Source organism: Peromyscus eremicus, chromosome 12 (assembly GCF_949786415.1).
Source record: "Peromyscus eremicus chromosome 12, PerEre_H2_v1, whole genome shotgun sequence".
Lineage (NCBI taxonomy): Eukaryota > Metazoa > Chordata > Mammalia > Rodentia > Cricetidae > Peromyscus > Peromyscus eremicus.
Genome location: NC_081428.1, coordinates 75,832,670 through 75,854,906, shown reverse-complemented (window position 1 = coordinate 75,854,906; position 22,237 = coordinate 75,832,670). Strand labels below are relative to the sequence as shown.

The following is a 22,237-nucleotide window of genomic DNA, read 5'->3' as shown; positions in this document are numbered from 1 at the left end:
TTGACCAAACAACTTAAGGGAGCAAGGCTTTATTTTGGCCTGTAGTTTAGGGATACAGTCAAGAAAGGTCAAGTAAGGTAAGTAGGCAATCTGAGCGTGAGGCAGCTAGTCACGTTGCAGTCAAGAAGCAGAGAATTAAGTGCTGGCATTTATCTTGTTTTGTCCTTTTTATTCAGCTCAGGACTTCAGCACATGCAATGGTGCCACCCACATTTAGGGTAGGTCTTTCCACCTCTCTTACCCCAATCTAGAAATTCTCACAGCCACACCAAGAGGTGTGTCTCCTAGGTAATTCTGTAGCTAGTCAAGATGACTGTGCTAGTTATGGAAATGAGAGGTTCTCAGAAGGAGAAAAGTTTGAGGGTCTGAAAGGAAGGTGGCAAATGTTTTGGGGAAGAGTTGAGCAGGGTTCCCTATCCATGAGATTGCAAGTGTGACAGAATGTGCTTAAGGAAGAAAAGTGATAGAAAGCTCCATAGCATGTGCCATAGGAGAGGCCATTTCCAATGTATTTTGGATCCAGATGGTGCTGCTGGATGAATTTTTCTCCTGTGGAAGTCACTCCAGGGTTGGTTCACCTCAACCTAGATCTCAATCAAGAGAGTGGTTTAGAATATTGGATCAGTCCATAAAGTGATATACTCCTAAATAAATAGTTATGATTATCCCACCTCATCTAAAGTTTGGAGAAGGAGGATTCCTAAGTTCTCCATTGGGAGTACATGGTAAACACAAGGAAGTCTCTGGCCAGAAACAAAACAAAACAAAGAACTGAAAGTTACATATAAGCTAGAAAAATAAAGCCAAATAGGTAAGTAACAGTCAAGGAAACTCTTCATTATTTCAGAATTTCACTATCCAGGTCACCAGGGAAGTTTCAGTCTCTTCAGGAGACACCAGTGTAAGGGGCTGAGGTATTGATGGCTCCGTGATTAAGAGCTTTGTCTTAGTTAGATTTCTATTGCTCTGTTAAAACATGGAGCAAAAGCAGCATATCACTCAGTCTATCACTGAGGGAAATTAGAGCAGGGTCTCAAACAGGGCATGAACCTGGAGGCAGGAGCACAGTCCATCTTTAAAGGAAGTCAGGGCATGAACCTGGAGGCAGGAACACAGTCCATCTTTGAAGGAAGTCAGGGCATGAACCTGGAGACAGGAGCACAGTCCATCTTTGAAGGAAGTCAGGGCATGAACCTGGAGGCAGGAACACAGTCCATCTTTAAAGGAAGTCAGGGCATGAACCTGGAGGCAGGAGCACAGTCCATCTTTGAAGGAAGTCAGGGCATGAACCTGGAGGCAGGAACACAGTCTATCTTTGAAGGAAGTCAGGGCATGAACCTGGAGACAGGAGCACAGTCCATCTTTGAAGGAAGTCAGGGCATGAACCTGGAGGCAGGAACACAGTTCATCTTCGAAGGAAGTCAGGACAGGAAGCTGGAGGCAGGAGCTAATACAGAGTCCATGGAGGAATGCTGTTTACTGGTTTGCTTCTTAGTCTGCTTTCTTATTTCACTTAGGACAACCAGGCCAGGGGTGACACTACCTACAGTGAATTGGGCCATCTCACATCAATAATCAATCAAGAAAATGTCCCACAGGCTTGTCTACAGGCCAATCCTATGGAAGTATTTTCTTAAGATACCTTCTCTGATGACTCCAGCTGCTGTTGACATAAAAACAATCCAGCACAAGCATGTGTATTGCCTTTCCAGAGGACCTCCTCAACAACCACCTGTCACTTCAATTCCAGAGGATCTGATGCTCTCTTCTTTACTATAAGGACACTTGCATTCATATGTGTACATGCTTGTGCACATGCCTACAGGCGCGCATGCGAACACACACAATGTGTTACTGTCTCACACACACAATTTAGAAAAGTAAATCTCAAAAAAAGCTCAATGTGCTGGCTGTTCAGCCCTGAGAATTTCTTTTTAGAGACTCCTCAGATGATTCTGGCAATCATGTTTTTTACGTATGGGAGGCGATTGTTTATGTTTGTGTGAACGTGTATGTTCACCGAAGCAGTGGTTGTCATTTACAGTTGTTCTGAACGATTTACTGAATCAGGTTTGCTGATGTGGCTAGGCTAGTGCCTTTTAGCCCTCTGTCCACCCCTGTGGTGGGATACAGGTACACACTGCTCTGCCTAGCTTTTTGACTTGGGTGTCAGTGATTGAACTCAGAGATTGAGCCATGTCCCCAGCATGAAGCCTGGCATTCTTGACTTGGGTACAAAGTAGAATTTCAGGATGAGTTGGTGTGAAGCAGTTTACTAAGAAAAGGTTTTCATTGCAGAGTCAAGCATCAATGTTAAGGAAGGGAGAGACATGGACATTTAAGAAAAGGACAATTGTATACATCCAAGTGGCAAGAATGTCACCTAGTTATTTCTTTACAGTCATCATAATATATGTAGCGTCAGTTATTTTTTCATAATCTTCATCTTGCAGTCCTTTTTTTTTTCTCTTAGAGTTTTTAGGTAGCCCTCAGTGGGTTTCATTAATCACCTCTCTTGTTCTCCATTCTCCTTCCCATCCATTGGTCCTCTTTCTTCCCAATAGTCTTCTTCTTCTTTTTTTTTTTTTTTTTTTTTTTTTTTTTGGTACCATAGAAGACATTTATTCTTAAAATGGTCATATGGTATTGTATTGGGTAAAATAAATTTGTGATAAGATACTCACATTGAAATTTTTTTTTCTCAAAAAAATTTTGTGTGTGTCATCTATGTAGTTTTGTATCCCCACCCCCCACCCCAGAAAACTCTTAGTGAATATTTAAAAATCTCCACTTTATACTGCTACATTGTTCTCCAGAAATTAGACTGCAATCCTGTAGGTTTTGTTTACTGAACACTTAGGCTTATGTTCATCAAGCCTTACTATGTTACAAGGAAGACAAGTACAATGTAAGTAAGGAATCTGCTCATGTTCGAAGGTATTAGTGACTAGGTTAGAATCCTGAGCCTGCTTAGGAGAGTGGATAGGACATATGGCATGGCTGCTCCATGACAAGCCTCCACATCAACTGAACCAAGCTACCTAGAAGCCAGAAGCTCACCAAGCTCACTGCTTACTGATCCGTGTACACATATTTAGGCCTTTCATTTTTATCAATAATATTTCAGTTCCTGGTGCACAGTTCTTATTATTTTTGATCCTATTGTAAATTTCTTAATTTGTAAAATTTCTTAATTTTAGTTTTCAGATTCATTACAGGTATACAGAGATGCAACTTTTTTTTTTTTTAACACAGGTACTATGAACTTACTAGATTTAGTAGTTTCTTCTCCCCACTTTCTTCCCCTTTTGCCTCTCTTTTCTCCTGTTCCTCCTTCTCCTTTCCTCTCCCTGTCTCCTTCTATCTCTCCCTTATCCTCTCTCCTTCCACCTCTCATCCCTTCCCCCTTCTTGTTCCTCTCTCCATGTTTTTGAGGTAGGGTTTTGCTCTGTATTCCTGGCTGGCCTGGAACTCACTGTATAGGCCAGATTGGCCTCCAACTCACAGAGATCCACCTGTCTCTTCCTTCTGAATGCTGGCATTAAAGGTGTGCACTACCATTCCTGGCTTCCAGTAGTTTCTTTAATGCTATTCTTACAGTTGTCTGTGTACAAGATCATGTCATCTGCAAGTAGAAGTAGTTTAACTCTTTTCTTCCTCTTGGGTTTTATTGGAAATAGAAAGGAGTGTTCTGACTAATGTTAGTAGATATAAAGTTTGTCTTAAATCAGCAACCTTCTACTCACGTTAATTATTAAGAAGGGTTTATAAATGTTTACCAAGTAGTTATTTAATATATTTATATGCATATAATGATTCTGGTAATAAGTTTGCTACATGTTTATTGTAGAATACAAAAAATAGACTTAAATCTACATTTTTAGAAAATCTTGTTAAAGAATATTTTTAAAATATATAGTTTTAAAATATATTACAGTATACATTTTAAATCTGCAATTTCATAGTATAGCATTCTTATTAAAGTATATTTAAAATATTGGTACATAGTAGTACATTATCATTTAGTAGTACTATTATTAATTTTGTTTCCTGTGAAACAGAATTTTCATGTCTAGCCCAGGGCAGCTTGACCTTGTGATCCTCTTTTCTCTGCTGGGATTGTGCTTCACCATGTCTAGCTCTGGTTCTGCAGTATTTTGTTTGGTAGTTAATTGGTAGTTAATTGTCCCTCTTTTCCTGCCCTCTTAGGTGGATGCACGAAGCATACCAGTTTTAGCAAAATGGCAAAATTCCTATAGCATTAAAGTTGTACTCCAAGAGCTAAGACGTCTAATGATGTCCAAAGAAAATATGAAGCTTCCACAGCCACCGGAAGGACAGACGTACAACAACTGATTTTAGTGGATCTCAAACTTGTCTTAAATCAACAGCCTTCTACTCATGTTAATGTCTTGATTAAATATCACCATGCAAAATACCCACACATTAAGTAAAAGAATTCCAGCTGGTAAACATGACCTGGACAGTTGTAAGAATATATTTAATATATGTACACCTATTATGTTTTCAGGTAACAAGAGAAGTGCAGCACAATTTTTCTTTCTCTTCTTAAAGCACTGTCATTTAAACATGAGCCTGAAGTATTCAAAATTGAATTCAGGTTTTCAAGACAAAAGCATGACAAAGGAGTGTCAGATGGCAGTGAAAACCTTTGTCTCAAGAAGGAAGAACAGAACTGGCATGCTTTATCCATCATCCTTAGACCACAGTGAACTGTTTAAAGTAGCAGGTATAATGAGTAGTCACAATTGTGTTCACTCTTGAAGCGGTGCGGGTGTGGGTGCTGACTGCTATAGCATCAAAAATAGCTTCAGGATTGTTTTGATACCTGTATTTATAATAAAAAGATGTTTAGGGGGTATTGATGAATCTCTGTTAAAAGCTGTTCTCGTTTGTTACATGTAACAGACATGATAAATATTTGTTTACAGTCTTTGTTTAATAAAACATGCTTAGAAGTTTTAAGTGAAGTCAACAAAAAAGAAATAGGTGTATGGATATGTGATTTTGAGATTAAAGTTAGTCTTGAAATGTAAATAAAATACGGAATGTGTCCTCAGAGATTGTGCTATTTCTGTTGCATTGTTATATGTATAGTAGCCATATCAAGGTGGCAAAATTGGGGATTATTAAGCTAGACTTGGTGGTGGCAGAGGCAGGAAGATTGCAAGTTCCAGGCCGGCCTGGGCTGGTAAATAAGACTACATTTAAAACAAACAAACAAACAAACAAACAAAAAATATTGAGAACATCACAGATTTTCATTAAAACACGTTTTTATTCTCTTTTCTATGCTTGTGGTTGGAATTTACAGAGCATTTACTTTGACATATTACATGCTTAGTTTAATTTCTTTGCATAAAAGAGATACCCAAGTTAATATATTTCTAATTTGATTTCATCATAGGTAATTTAAAAAAAGGATTTTTGCGTTTTAGCAGTTTTTATAGTTACTGCAAATTATTCAAGTATTCATTCATTCCTTTTTTTTGTAACATCTTTATTCTTATGTGAAGCTTTTGGTTACTTACATGGAATATATGGTAGACATTTCCTCCCTATCAATTTTTTTATTTGTTATTTTATTTGAGTGTGTGTGCATGTGCATGTGCACTTTGTGAAGTTGGCTCTCTCCTTCACTTTCATGTGTATTCCTGGTGTTGAACTCCCATCACCATGCTTGTGAACAAGTGCCTTCACTGCCGAGCCATCTCATCGGTCCCCTCTCCTAAATTTTTTTTTTTTGGTTTTCGAGGCAGAGTTTCTCTGTGTAGTTTTGGTGCCTGTCCTGGATCTCACTCTGTAGACTAGGCTGGCCTCGAACACTCACAGAGATCCGCCTGGCTCTGCCTCCTGAGTACTGGGATTAAAGGCGTGTGCCACCACCACCTGGCCCTCTCCTATCTTTTAAGACCAACGAAAGTTAATTTTATACATTCCACTTCACTTTCACCTTAACAAGTCTATGTCTGAAGTTGAGAATTCATTTTATTTTTTTATCAAAGTGACAAAGTTTGATTGTCAAAATAAAAAATTAGATGTTCAAACTTTGCCTATAAAGAAAGTGAAGGAAAAGTATTCATAGTAGGCTGTGGATTATTAAACTATTTTGGCCACTTTTATAGCAAGGACAGGTTTCTTGAAACATAGGTAGCATGTTTTAATCAAGCTGTTTCATAGTAAAAGCTTTTTTTCTTTGATCAGCATTGCATTAATTAACCTCTTGATGGTTTGTTTAAACATCATCATCACTGTTACTGGTGTTTTAAAGCAGGGTATCACTGTGTAGCATGTGATGGTCTCAAATATGCAGCAGTTCTGTCTGAGCTTCCCATGTTCTGGTTCAGGTGTTTACCACCATGTCCAGCATCAATGTACTAATTTTAACAGACTAATTATCAAAGATGTTTGTTCTGTGTGTGTGTGTGTGTGTGTGTGTGTGTGTGTGTGTGTGTGTGTGTGCATGTAGAGGCCTTAAGGTTTGGTGTCAGGAATCTCCCTCAATTACTCTTTCACTTTATAATTTGAGACAGGGTTTCTAAGTGAATCCAGAGCTCACTGATGCAGCTAGCCTTGCTAATCAGCTTCTTGCAAAGATCCCCTGCCTCTGCTTTCCAAGGCTGTAATTACAGCCTCACCTATCATTTGATGTGAGCTCCAACAAGCATTTCAACCAATTCTTCTCATCAGCTCCTCAAAGATTTCTAAGTATTTCAAAACAACACAACATACACATACAATTTGTTCCATGTGTAATTTATTAAAACAGACTTAAAATATTACCCTGAAGTAGTATCCTAGTATTTTAATGCTTAAAGATTAAGTTGAATTGTGCTGACAGTATAGAGTCATTACCAGTCCAATATTTTCTTTTCTGCCTTGAAAATGTGTCTTGTGATACTGGAAGCTAGTAAAGTGTTGGGATGCTTTTGGCTGGGGATCTGGTACTTTGGCCTCATGTCCTCACTGTATATGCTACTGTGGAAGTCCTCCCTTCCATCCAAGTCTCTGTTGTCAGAGTCCAGCCTATAAAAAAACATTTACTGTGTTAGGTATTGTGGATCTTAGCAGAAATCTGCGAATGAGTTAACATTGCTAAAGCAGAATCCATTGTGCATGTAACAATTATGATATATATGGTAATCTAAGATACCGTAATTGATGAAACTTTAGAGTTAATAGAGCCACTTGCAAATATAAGCCACCAGGTTTAAAGCAAATTTTCCTTTGTAAAGTGACTAGGGTTGCAGGAATGTTGTGGTGTAAACAGACTAGGAAATTGCCTTAGAAATTTATTTCAGAGATTTTCAGGTGTGACCCTTGAGGATGACTGTATGTTAATAAAAGTTGCAAAAGTAAAATGTTTGTCCTGTTAGGTCACTGTTATACTTTAACGGCTTTAACTACTTGGTTGGTTATTTTCAGAATTGATAATTTTTTATTATTTGATAATTTAAAATAAAGCTATTGCATTTGTTTAGGGATCTGTGTATAACTTTCCAGGATTTTGTAACATAAACATTGGGAGGGGTCAAAGGCATTTTAGTTTTCTGGGTGTGAAAACAAAACATTATTTTATATTATCCTTAAAAAATACTATTATACTCAACATTTGAGTAGGTGAATAAAGAGGGAATTAGTTTGGTTTATCCGTCCAAGCTACTTTACCAACAGACTGATTTTAATGCTAATTGCTATCTAATATATGTTATACATTGTAAATGCATATGAAATTATTATTTGAAAATTTAGAGCATACTGTTGAAAAACATTTTTAATAGGTTTGATATTCACGGCTTTAGGTCAGGTTCTGTTGCATAGAAAGACAGCATTGAATTGTTTTTGGTCAAAATCCTGTCAGCTTTTTATATGAATTCTCATGTATGTTTAAAATTATATATTCTTGTAGCATGCTTGAAAGGATTTTAGAAAGTATTTAAGGAATTATTTCTAGTTTTTTCTTCATAAGTACTTTTTAGGTATTTGCATGCAGAGTTAAGATATTATTTATTGTTGGAAAGAATCTAAAAGACACTGATTTTACTTTTCTGGTAAGTACCAATGTAATTTTACTGCTTCAGTTTGACTAGTTTTTGGCTAGTTGTAACTTCTCAAGATTTTTAGAAAGGTATACATATTTTCTGAACTGGAAACACCATGAAAAGGAATAGGTATAGTCAGTGTATTATAGAACCAATAGGAACCTGAGTGATTAATTCTCATTCAATACTGAGTTTACTCAAAAGCAGGGAGTCCACAGGAATAGGATTTCTAAAGTTAATATTTTTTGGAGACATTGCCAAAGAGTGGGTGGACTCCCCCCCTCCCAACAAACTATTATATTGTGTGTGCCCATGTGTGTGTATGTGTGTGCATGCATGCTACCTATGGAGGTCAGAGAACAGCTTAAGAGTTTGTTCTCTCTACCATGTGAAGGATTGAACTCAGGTCATCTGGCTTAGGGCTTTACCCTCTAAGCCATCTTTCCAGCCCCAAGGAAATCTTACACTGAAAATATTAGATGTTTAGAAAGTTTTGTGGAATGTTGAAAAGATACAAAATAAGTATTTACTGAAAAGAAAACAAAGGTATTTGATGATACAGAAAAATAAAAAACCCTACCATTTTGTAAAATTAAAGAGTTTGAGAAATTTAAGGAATGAGTTACATGATTTAAAAAGCCATTAGAAGGCTGGAGAAATAAGCCTGATGACTTGAGTTTGGATTTGCAGGAGCTATGTAAAAAGCTGGACACTGTAGTTTGTGGCTAATCCCAACATGTCTCTATCAAGAGGTGGGAAATGGAGACAGAACTTTTTAAAACAACTATTGGATATAAATTGTTTGCTATGGTATTTATATCCTTAGTGAAAGGTTCTCAGCTAAGAAATAAGGATTTTGCTCCATCTCATTTTTACATGTAGTTTATGAAATCAGTGATAAAAGCTGAATAGATTTTAACTTGGAAGATATAGCAACTATCCTTTCTGAAGTGGATAACTGGCTAAATCTTGTGTAACAGTTGGGCAGTGATCTGTGTGCCACCAAATGTGGGTATAATGGGGGTTGTTTTATTCTTTGCTCATTAATGAGTAGCTACTTAAAAATAAAAGCTGGCCAAAGATTATACACAAAAACAAAGTTGATTTCTGCTTGCAGGCTGTTGTCTCATAGATGCTGTTGGTAACTACCAGCATCTTTTTATGCCAGTACAGCTGAGAGGGTCAGGAAAGCTGAGGTTGAGCACCAGCTGGCCATGGCTTGTGCTTCTCACTTCTTGAGCCTCCTTGTGAGGAAATGTTTGGTGACTTGGTTCCAAGTCCCTGCATATGACTTACACTGATATTTTCCAAGTGTGGCAGAGCTGTGAAGGTTTCATAATGAAAGGAAAAGGTACTAGGAAGAGTAGATTTGTGTTTAGAATTTGTGGATGAAGACTACAGAACTGTACCAGGATAGTAAACAACAGTTGCCTGAGTTACTCATGCAAATTCATTTAAAGGCAAGGTTACTTTGATGAACCTAAGTGTCAAAATGAAAGAAAAGTGGACACTTCTGTTGTGTCTGGCCTAAAAACTATGTTTAGAGAACATGAGCCACCAAAAAAGAAAGAAGAAAACCTAAAAAATCCTAAATCACAAGAAACAGTTGCAGAAATAGAAGTGAAAAAAAGAAAGACCCTACTTCAGGCAAACTCAGGCTGTAGATTCCGGCAGTCAAACACTGGAGATACAGCACATGGAGTCCAGTTTAGACGTCTCTCAACCCCAGACGCCAAGATGAAGGCAAGCACATGTACCAGTGCTGAAGAAATTGGTAAATTAAATTGTATGCATTATCTTAATAAAAATTTAAAAATTTTAGAATGCAAAGTTTTTTGTTTTTGTTTGTTTTTTTAAATTTATTTCCTAAAGAAGACATTGGCATTTTGAGAAACCAGAAATTTGTGGTCATTTTTTAAAAAAAAATATTGAATTCGTATGAAGATTTTCAATTACTGTTCAGGGAAACAGTTTAACAAATTGCTGGTTTCTTTCCTAAGTTTTTGATTTTTCTTTTCTTTGTTTTTTTTTTTTTTTTTTTTTTTTTTTGAGACAAGGTTTTAATGTAACTCAGGCTGGCCTTGAATTACCTACTTAACAGAGGATGATCTTAGATTACTGGTATGTGTGGTATGTGCTACCATGCCTGGCTTTAAGTAGTTTTAATAGTAGATTAGTAGTAGATTACAAAGTAACTGGAAAAATTCATGTTGTAATGTGAAAGAAGATTTTAATAGGACATCGTCATACGAAGATAACATTTTGCTTATATTTATAATATATGTTTGATACAAGGACTTATTATGTAGCCCTGGCTAGCCTGGAACTTGTTAATCGATCAAGCTGGCCTCAAACGTATAGAGGTCTGCCTGTCTCTGCCTCCTGATGTGAGATTAAAGCTAACTCCCCACTTGGGGAGGGGAGAAGGGAGGGAGGAGAGAGAGGAGAAAAGAGTGGTAAAATTAGTTATAATTGATTTTTTAAAACTATTTTGGTGTGAAGACATTCATCTTATTATAATGAATAGATACTTATAAATACTTTTATAACACCCAAGATCATTGGATGTCAATAAGGTAGACGTTTTCTAAGGTAAGTGGAAGTCTGAGTATAACCATAGAGCTTCCCAAAATCTTCTGAGGTTTGATAGTAGGTTTCATGCATCTGGAATTTTAAGTTCAGCAAGGTACTCTTATGAGTTGGACTTACCTATGTAGGGATGGATATAGTTCCCATACTGTGAAGTTACCAGTCACGTTTGTAGGGCAGCTGGTCATATTATAAATGGGTCTAGGTCACGAGTTCAAACTATTTTGGCAAAATGAAATTTTCACTTCTGGAGAAGGATGTATATTCTGTCGAATCATGTAATAACACCCACTAGGAGTCTGGATAGGCTTTTACTCCTAGTGTAAAGGGGTCCCGTGCCTCTCTGAGTCATCAGATCTTGGCCTCACACTCATATATAGTTGGCTAACTCAGAAAGCTTCAGCTGAGTAGCAAAGTTCAATTTTTGAGGAGAGGATACAACCTTGAGCACATGTTTCGTTCTTTAAAAGTACTGGTCTTTGAGGGAATTTGAATTTCTGCCAAGTGGCTTCACATTTTTATTTTAAATGGAGTTTTGTCCTTTGATAGAAGAGACAATATGTTTTGTTTACATTTTCCACAATTTTCAGTTCTTTCACAATATATGCCAGTATACATTTTCTCCGCTTGGATTTGTACATTTTTTTTTCTCCTACTGGTTAGAAATAGACTACATTTTAGCAAACACCTTGACCCATTGTCAAAATGACCTTGATGTGAGGGAGTATTCCCTGTATAGAAGAAAAAGCAGACTAGAAAGTACATAGAGAGCTAAGATGGCTACATGCTCACACTGTAAGTGCAGTTACAGATGGTAAAACATTTATTGATGTCTTTAATCCTCATCAGAAGTCATGAGGGGTATTTTTTCTTTTTAAGACAGGGCATTCCCTGTAGATGTAACCAACCTTCTTACTAAATAAGAAACACAGAACCAATGCAAAGAAGAAAGCCAAGAGGTCAGAGCTAAGAGCTAAAACCATACCCTTCCTCCTGCCGTGGTCCTACCTCTCCGAACCAGAGCTACCCCTGTGTTAAAGTCTTTATATAGAGTTCCTGTTCTGCCTTCTCATTGGTTGTAAACCCAACAACATGACCGCCTTGTCACGGCCTGTCTGTATAGGCCTCCAGGTTTTCTATGATTGGTATTGAAATTAAAGGCATGTGTATCCAGTACTGGCTGTATCCCTGAACACACAGAGATTTACCTAGCTCTGCCTACCAAGTGATGGGATTACAAGCGTACGCCACCACTGCCTTGCTTTCCTATGGCTTGCTAATAGCTCTGACCCTGGGCAACTTTATTTATTAACATACAAATAACATTTTAATACGAATAAACTATTTTTATTTGCAGTTACAGATGGTAAAACATTGATGTCTTTAATCCTCATCAGAAGTCATGAGGGGTATTTTTTCTTTTTAAGACAGAGCATTCCCTGTAGATGTAACCAACCTTCTTATTAAATAAAAAACACAGAACCAATGCAAAGAAGAAAGCCAAGAGGTCAGAGCTAAGAGCTAAAACCTTACCCTCTTGAAATGTCCCTTCTCCATACATTGGTAGCAGGATTTTTTTTTTTCTGTCTCTAGAATCTTCTTTCAGTCCTGTCTCTCAAACTTCTGTAACCTTTTCACTGGCTAGCTGTTAGTTGCAAAGTGTAGTTTAGCATCCCCATCCCATGTTCTCTTTTATGTTTAATCCCAAGTACTTTTTCATCTGACCCATCAGCATCTTTAGGAACACTGTGGACCCATCTTTTTCTGTGGTACATTCATATTCTGGGACTCGTGTACTAATTCTTCAGTCCCTCTTATGATCAAGTTTCAAAGATGGCACATGTCCTCCGTGAACTTCATTGTTAATACCCTATGTAGGTTGTTGGTTGGGAATTTTTTTTCCTACCTGTTGTAGTTACACACTGTCCAGGTTTGTTCTTTCCCAAGCAGCCATGGTGACAGCCCTTTTCATCCTCTTCTCTTCACCAGAGAAAAAAATACTCAATATTGACATCAACTTGGGCCAAGTATAGAATTGGGACCCAAGAAATAGATAGAATTGATCAGCTATCCCATATGGATCTTTTGTCAGAAGCCTTAGTTCTCTTTTAAAACCTTAAACTTCTGAAGTGGTAAGGGAGGACAACGACAGATTACTTTCCCTGCTCAGGGAGCCTCCCTAAGCGGGGGCATCAACTGAGGAAGTTTCTTTATTGAGAAGGGAAGATTTTTGTATATCTTTTGACATTTTTTTTATTTCCCTTTTATTGAAAATGTTTTTTTTTCTCACATAAATGTCCTGATTATGGCTTCCCCCCTCTTCTCTGCCCAGTTCCTCTCCACCTCCCCTCCCATCCAGATCCACTTCCTTTCTGTCTCATTAAAAAACAAACAGGCTTCTAAGGGATGATAATAAAGTATAAGATAAAACAAAATCTATCACATTGGAATTGGGCAAAACAAATGAACAGAAGGAAAAGAACCCAAGAGAAGGCAAAAGACCCACCCATTCCCACACTCAGGAATCCCATAAAACTACTAAACTGGAAGCTGTAAGTGCAGAGGACCTGCTGCAGACCTGTACAGGCCTTGCCCATGCTGCTTCAGTCATAAGTTCATATGAGCTTTGCTCATATTCTTTTAGAGGGCCTTATTTTCTGGATGTCCTGGCTCTTATCCTCTTTCTGCCTCCTGAGCTCTGAGGGGCAGGATTTGATGGAGACATACCACTTAGGGCTGAGTGTTCCAAGGTTTCATACTCTCTGTGTAATGTCTGGCTGTGAGTGTATTTGTTCCAATCTGCCATAGGAGGAAGCTTCTCTGATGATGGCTTGGACAAGACACTGATCTATCAATATAACAATATCATTAGTAGTCATTAATACACTTTTTAAGAACATTAGTTGGTTTTTCCCTAGGTCCTTGAGCTATCTAGTCTAGGGTTCTTGGTCATCCAAGCAGTGTTGGGTATGGGTTCTATCTCCTGGAATGAGTCTTAAGTCAAATCAGATGTGGGTTGGTTAATCCCACAAATTTTGTGCTACCATTGTACTTGTGTATTTGCAGGCAGGACACCACTGTAGATCAAAGAGTTCGTGGCTGTCTTGATGTTTACATTTCTCTTTTAGTAGTGTGCAAAATACCAAAGATGCTAGAGCATAGGAATGAAGGCTATGCAGGCACTGGCTGGACTTTTCCATCTTCAGTGAGTTGTGTAGATGTTGTCTTTAGCAGTGGTACCTTGCTCTTAGTTTGTGGAGAATAACCTATAGTCTTGGGAACAGCCTGGGTGGTTTGGGGATTCCCATGGGACCCCTTTGTTCAGCAACTCAATAAGACCCAACCCATTCCTGGTACTTCGGTGAGAAGAGATGGCAAGTTGGGACTCTGTCTCCCCAATTATTTGGTGATTTCATTTAGATCTCCTTCATATGTGTATATACTTTAGGAAGCTTCTAGTGTATTACATTTCCATACTACCCCTCAAATGGCCCTTAATTTTAGCTTTCTCTCTTTGTATTCTCTCCCTCATCCCCTTCTCTCCTCCTCCCCATTTGATCCTCTTCCTGTTCAGCCCCCCTCCCATCCAACCATAACTATCATTTTCCTTTTCCTAATGAGATCTGTCACTCCTAGTCCCTTATCTACATCTGTGCTCTGTGGTTTTATGAATACACCCCATGTGTGTCTTTCTGGGTCTGGGTTACCTCATTCAGAATTATTTTTCTCTAGTCCCATCCATTTACTTGCGAATTTTATGGTGCCATATTTTTTATGACTGGATAATACTCCACTGTATAGACGTACCACATTTTCTTTATCCATTCTTCTGTTGAAAAGCATCCAGGTTGTTTCCAATTTCTAGATATTATGAATAGAGCAACAATTAACATGATTGAGCAAGTGTCCTTGTAGTAGGATGAAGCATTCTTTGGGTATATGCTCAAGAGTAGTATAGCTGAATCTTGAGGTAGATAATTCCCATTTTCCTGAAAAACTACCTCATTGATTTCCATAGTGGTGGTACAAATTTGAACTCCCACCAGCAATGGATGAATGTTTCCTTTAATCCACATCCTAACCAGCATGAGCTGTCATTTATTTTATTGAGTTTAGCCATTCTGACAGGTGTAAAATGAAATCTCAAAGTAGTTTGGATTTGCATTTCTTTGATGGCTAAGGATACTGAACATTTCTTTAAGTGTTTCTCACCCATTTAAATTTCCTCTTCTGAGAATTCTCTGTTTAGACCTGTAACATATTTTTAAATTAGGTTCTTTCTTATTGGTGAGGGGAGGGGTTTCTCTGTGTAAGAGCCCTGGCTGTCCTGGATCGCACTTGAAGACCAGACTGACCTCAGACCTACTTGCCTTTGCCTCCTGGGTTATTTGTTTTATTGACATCTAGTTTTTAGAGTTCTTTATATATTTTGGATATGTTGTAAAATTCTTTTCCCATTCTGTAGGCTGTCACTTTATTCAAATGTCAGTGCCCTCTGCCATACAGAAGCGTCTCAGTTTAATGAGGACCTGTCTTTTAAATGGTATTAAATTCAGAAAATCTTTTCTTGTGCCAATGAGTTCAAGGCTATTCCCCTCTATCCTTTATCAGGTTTAGTGTATTTGGTTTTATATTGAGGTCTTTGATCCATTTGGAGTTGAGTTTTGTGCAGGGTGATACATATGGATCTGTTTGTATTCTTCTACATGCAGACATCCAGTTTGACCAGCATCATTTGTTGAAGATGCTGTCTTTTTTCCAGTGTGTATTTCTGGCTTCTTTTTACACCCCCCAAGAAAACCCCCCAAAAAACGGGTGTCAATAGGTGTGTGGATTTATATCTGGGTCTTCAATTCTATTCCATCTATCAGAGTGTCTGTTTTTGTGCCAATACCATGCTGTTTTTATTAGTATAGCTCTGTAGTACAAAATGAAATTGGGGATAGTAAGACCTCTGGCAGTTCTTGTCCAGGATTGTTGTAGCTAGCATGGGTTTTTGTATTTCTATAGGAAGAATGAAATTTGTCCTTTAAGTTCTGTGAGGAACTGTGTTAGAAATTTGAAGGGGATTGCATTGAATCTGTAAATTGCTTTTGGTAGCATGGTCATTTTTAATATATTAATTCTACTGATCCATGAGCATGGGAGATTTTTCCATCTTCTGATATTTTTTCATTATCTTTTATCATACAAGTTTTTCACTTGCATGGTTAGAGTTGCCCCAAAATATTTTATATTTTTTGAGGCTATTGTGAAAGATGTTGTTTATCAGCTATAGGAGTTTCCCAGTGGAATTTTTAGGGTCACTTATGTATTCTATCATCTATAAATAAAGATACTTTGACTTTTTTTAAATTTATATTCCCTTGATCTCCTTCAGTTGTCTTATTGCTCTAGCTAAGACTTCAAGTACTAGAATAAGTATGGAGAGAATGGACAGCCTTGTCTTGTTCCTGATTTTAGTGAGTTTACTTTGAATTTCACCCCTTCCCACCACTACCCTTAGTTCCACATTAAGGTTTTTTACACTCTACCCAGATCATTTTCTCTCTGGCAAGAGGCTGCACGTCACATTTGATGAAATGTCTCAATCACACACAATGTCTCAGATGTCCCAACCACCAAAGCAGTATGAAACACTAATTTTTTTCTTCTCTTGGTTCATGAGTTGTCTTCTCAGAACCTCAACATTCATCCCAAATGGACTATTGGAATGTTAGAGGGAAAAATTTCATTTCTCCTTTTTCTGACCTTCTCTGGAGTTATTCAACCACCTGCACTGGAGGTTTCTTGTATTCTGCTTAGACCTTTTGTTTTCCATTTCTTTGGAGTAACCCATGACTGACATCTCACTCACATTTTCACCTTCTAAAAATGCCCAGCCCCAAAGACTGTATTTTATAGACCAATTTTCTTACCTTGGTTCATATGAATGTTTTGGACCCTTATCTGCATTGGTGATATACTTTTGATTTGGGCTTTCTGTTTATTCTGGAGCCAGAGAGTGTTTGTGAATCCAGGGTTGCTACAACAAGGCAGTGAAGTGCTCCTCCCAGGATGAGATCAGTCCCCAAGACCTCCAGTCATGGAATAATTAACCCACATTGGGCACAAGGCTGTTAGGGTAGGTATGGGTCTAAGGTCACAAGAAAATGACCACACAATCTAAAATATTTCAGAGAAGCAGTTTTACTTTTGCAGAATGATACATAGCCATCTCAAGTCAAGCAGGCAAGTGTACCCAGTGTGTAGCTAGAGTTTTCCAGCCTGGCCCACAGTCAGGACAAATCTCTGTCTACCGCCAGTCCCACAGCCTCTCAGACCCAACCAAGTAAACACAGAGACTTATATTGCTTACAAACTGTATGGCCATAGCAGGCTTCTTGCTAACTGTTCTTATATCTTAAATTAATCCATTTCTATAAATCTATACCTTGCCACATGTCTCGTGGCTTACCGGCATCTTCACATGCTGCTTGTCATAGTGGCGGCTGGCAGTGTCTCTCTCCTCAGCCTTCCACTTCCCAGAATTATTCTCCTCCTTGTCCCGCCTATACTTCCTCCTGCCCGACTACTGGCCAATCAGTGTTTTATTTACTAACCAATCAGAGCAAAACATTTGCCATACAGAACATCCCACAGCACCAGTGGGGTACTATTGGGTTTTTATTCTGACCCAGAGGGGTTCTGTACTTCATTCCTGAGTGGTCGAAGCTTGACTCACATTCTTACCCAATTGGTTACCTTAGAACAGCACAGCTGATGAAGTATAAGTCTTGAGAAGAATATATTACCTTGAACACATATTTTGGTTTCAAGATGTGCTGACTTTAGGGGGATTTGAATTTCTGCCAAGTGGCTTCTTTATAATTGTTTTTAAATTGGTGTTTTGTCTTATTTAACTGTTATGGAAAAGGCAATACATTTTCTTTACATTTCCCATAGTCAGGGCAGGTTATGATGTGACAGGAGACACAGGCAACTGCAACTTATTGTCATTATAGTCAGAAATTTGTTTTATCAAAACTTCTAATATTGATGGCAATCAATTATCTAATTGGTTGGACCCAGGTAGAATTCTTCCCTTTGTCTGGAAAGAATTTCTCCTGCCTTGGGGAAAAAAACCTATAGGGATTGTAGACCTAAAGTAAAGTACCCTCTAAAGGGACTTCGCTTTGGTAAATTTAAATTAAAGTTCTAATATAAATTTTTTTCTAATATAAATTTTTGATTATGGTTTTCCCTCTCATATATCCTCCCAGATCCTTCCCACCTCCCCATCTATCCAACTACACACCTCCTTTCTTTCTCTCTTTAGAAACAAAGAGGGAAACAAACCAGAATAAAACAAAAAAGAAAAAAAACCCAGAAAAATCACAACACACACCCTCATAAAGACACAAAATTGGAAACCACAATATAAGCAAAAGCAAAAATAAAAAAACCAACAAAATATTATGAGCCAAAAAAATCTCTAAAAATATATCTTGAGTTCATTCTTTCTTGGCCATCTGTTGTCCTGGTACATGTCCCTAAGTGCAGTTTGTATACCCTATCAGGCTCCATTGGAGAAAACTAATTTTTCCCTATTGAATGGTTGACACTTGGAGATAGCTTCTGGATTAAGAATGGGGGTTTATGTCCACTTTCTCTTTCAGTGCTGGGTTCTCATCTGGCTCAGACCTGTGCAGTCCTGTGCATGCTGCCATGGTCTCTGTAAGTTCATATGTGTGTCAGTTCCATTGTGTCTGGAAGGCACTGTTCGCTTGGTGTCTCTTATCCCCACTGACTCTTACAAACTTTTTGCTTTGTCTTCTGCATAGCCCCCTGAGTCCTGAGGAGAGGGGTTTGATGGTGACATCCCTTTTAAGACAATGTTCCAAGGTTTCTTACTTTCTGGACATTGTCCAGTTGTGAGTGTCTGTTTTAGTTTCTGTCTCCTGTAGGAGGAAGCTTCTCTGATGATGGCTGGGCAAGGCAGTAATGCATTTATTAACTGAATATGCATACATGGGGATATGTGCATAATGCAGGGCATATGTGGATGTCAGAAAAACCTTTAGGAGTTTGTTTTCTCCTTCCAGTATTTGGGTCCTGAAGATTGAACTCAGCCCATCAGGCTTGGTATAAACTGCCTTTACTCACTGAGTCATCTCTCTGACTGGAATGTTTTCTTATCCAAATTATACTGAATAATAATGTTGGCAGGTGCTGAAAATAGAGAAAGAGGATACCAAGGCTTTCTTCCAGGAAGCAGCATTTATTCAACCAGCACTGGCTCAATAGATTCACATCCAGGGGCAGAGCAGAGCAGGATATGGCCTTGTTTCTCCTTCATTAGTTTTCCTTAGCACTTCAGTTCTTTTTTTCTCCTCCACATGGTAACTTATGTTCTGATGAGGTGCTCCATGTTAGAGGGTTGTCATGTATGCCTTCATGTTGTTCTTGGAGTGCCCTTACCACATTCTCTACTTTGATTTTCATAGCTCTCTTCCTTTTGATCATTGCCTCAATGAGGCTGGATCCACTATACCCAGTCTCTCTCTCTCTCTCTCTCTCTCTCTCTCTCTCTCTCTCTCTCTCTCTCTCTCTCTCTCCTCTCTCTCCTGTGTGTGTGTGTGTGTGTGTGTGTGTGTGTGTGTGTGTGTTTGTAAAATCTTTGGGCAAGGCATACCAGGCTTGAAAAAGAGGTGTTAAATCATCCTCTTCACTGGGCAAGGTATATTTTTCCTGAGATTGAGCTTTTAAGATGTCAAATGTAGATGATAGGACTGGAGTATCTTGTCTCATTATAGGAGGATCTATTTCTCTAGCTTCCAAGGCCACCAGTCTTCCTTATTAGTTGCCTGGCCCCAAATACATAGCAAGAAAAGACTATTATAATCTGAGCTATAGTCTATGACAGGACCAGAAGCAGATTTCTTGGTTAGTGGAGATGGGAAGAGGGCTACTTTCTATTTCCTAACAAAAGAAATGAAAGACTTCATGAAATGAAGCCCAGAGTAGGACAGTGACCTTTTTTAAATATAATATGGTCCCAGGGTCATTGCTTTGTTCATGTATACATATATGTATATGTTGTATATATACACATACACATACACACATATGTTAACATTTGTCTCTTTTCCCATCTAGAATTGTTCTGGCTATGAATGGTGAAATTAACTGGGTTACATCTACCTAATTTACAGCTGTGGGTGGCAACACCCTTTTGGAGGTGTGCTGGTTTTACCTTTCCAGGTGGCCCACAGTACACAGTTCCAATAAGGAAACTCCTGTATGTTATCAAGGGCATATCCAGCCTGAGATGAGGGTTGTTCACACATGTGTTTATCATTGAAATTGTATTCTTGTTTACAATCTAGATTTCTGCATAGCAAAATATAAGCTGACTAGCTTTGATTTATGTCCTCATGTATAGAAAAGAAGACTGACATTACCATTTTAGGTTAACAAGTTATGTAAGTTAACACTTTTCTATATGGTCTCCTTGTGTGGATAGTTTTGGACTTCCAGCTATTCTTCATTGGGAGTACTGTGGGTTGAAACAAGTGCATCAGTTCTTCTGTTGGCAGGTAGGATAGGTGGTCTTGTGTTTACAGGTCTCCAGTAATTTTCCCTGGCAAGTGAGGTAGGTAGGTGTCTTAGTATTCTATTGCTGTGAAGAGATACCATGACCATGGTGACTCTTATAAAAGAAAACATTTCAAATCACTCTCAGCACTGTTTTCCATGCTCCTACTAGGTTGGCCCATTAAGTTCCACTTAATGTGTTCAACTGCTTTCCCATCCAAAGTCCCAAAGTCCACACTCCACCAACAGATAGCATGGTCATGTTTGTCACAGCAGTACCCCAGTCCTTGGTACCAACTTCTTAGTCAGTGTTCTATTGCTGTGAAGAGACACCATGGCCACCGCAACTCTTTTAAAAGAAAGCATTTAACTGGGTCTTGCCTACAGTTTCAGGGGTTTAGTTCATTTTTATTATGCCAGGGAGCATGGCAGCACACAGGCAGACATGGTGCTGGAGAGGTAGCTGAAAGATGTACATCCAGATCCAAAGGCAGCAGGGAGAGAGAGACACTAGGCTTGGCTTGGGCTTTTGAAACCTTGAAGCCCACCCCCAGTAACACACTTCCTCCGATAAGGCCACACCCAGTCAAACAAACACTCCTAATCCCTCTCAGGCAGTTCACTCCCATAACCAAGCATTCAAATATATGAGCCTGTGGGGGCCATTCGTATTCAAACTACAACAGCAGGATAAAGTGGAGTTTTAATGACACTCTGATAGTGTCAGGTAGTACAGATACATGAGTCACAGACCTGGCACTTAGGTCTACAAAAGGGGTGCAGGTTAGAAGCAACAAATAACAATGAAACACTTGGCCCACAAGAGGGAAAAGAATACTGATAGAAAGCTTTTGCAACACTTTCAGTCAGCTGAAGAGGTCTTCACTAACTATATAGTAAATATTTGGGTGAGGATCACAACAGGTAGGGACAAGGGGTGGCAGTGAGCCAGAGTAAGAGAATGGGTACAGAGAATAAGAACAGTCTATCCTATTGTGTAGGCTATTACTCAGATTTTTACTGTATAGATCATTCAGCTTTCTGCAGTGACTAGAGCAGGATGGAAGTCCTCTGGGATCTCTGGTGTCATAGTTCACTTATTCTAGATGATCAATGTATTAGATTTCTCCAAAGAAACAGAACTTACAGAATGAGTATATATATTAAGGGGGAATTTATTAGATTGGCTTAAAGTTTAATAGATTGAATGTTCGGATAGTCCAACAATGGCTGTCTCATAATGACAGGGCTGAGAATCTGGTAGTTGTTCAGTCAATGAAAACAGATGTCTCAGCTATCCCAATGTGGTACTGGAGTCCTGGAGAATTCCTGGAGAGTTTCTGGTTTTTAGTCTATATTAGAATCCTGAAGAAGTTAGTTTTAATACTGGCCACAGCAACACAGTACATGAACTTGCCTATGAGAGTGAGGACAAGCAGTGAAAAATCAGTCTCATTCTTTCATGTCTTTTTATGTGGGCTGCCATCAAGAGGTGTGGCCCAGATTTTGGGTGACTCTTCCTGTTTCAAATATCTTAATTAAGAAAACACTTCACATGCATTTCCAGGATCTTGAGTTTTAGTTGATTTAGTTGTGGGGGGAAAGAAAGATGAAACATTCAATTTGAACAGAAAAAGAACATCTGGAAATTTAATATTGGAGCCAAGGCTTGTGCTGAAATATATGAGAAGATTAAGGAGAGATTTGATTCAAAATGGAATAAAGAGACAGGTGCCTCAGAGCAAGACCCCACTTGGCTAAGCTTCCAACTTATGAAAAGATGCCTTGGTCATGGTACTTTACCACTGCACTAGAAAATAATTAACAGAACAGGTTCCCTTGTGCTCTGCTGAGCCCAAGCATGGTTAGCTCTCTAGGTGTCCCAGGCTTCATATCCTGTGACCGGGGAGGTAAGATTAACATCTCATAATTCTGGAAGAAGCTCCCCCCCAAATGTTGGCAGATGCTCAGAGAGATGGGACACTGAAGTGTTCTTTAGGAGCAGAGTT

The 22,237-nt window shown here is 38.6% G+C and overlaps 1 protein-coding gene across 5 annotated transcripts in view; it reads left to right on the top strand.

Annotated features, from left to right (window-relative positions):
* Ube2v2 (ubiquitin conjugating enzyme E2 V2) overlaps positions 1–5,080 on the top strand; it is a 30,156-nt gene extending 25,076 nt beyond the window's left edge. For all 5 annotated transcript variants that reach the window (XM_059276839.1, XM_059276838.1, XM_059276837.1 and 2 more), the window contains one exon: positions 4,210–5,080. In XM_059276839.1, coding sequence (XP_059132822.1) covers positions 4,210–4,356 — 147 coding nt within the window. In that variant the 3' untranslated portion in view covers positions 4,357–5,080. The remainder of the gene's footprint in view (positions 1–4,209) is intronic.
* The last annotated feature ends 17,157 nt before the right edge of the window (positions 5,081–22,237 follow it).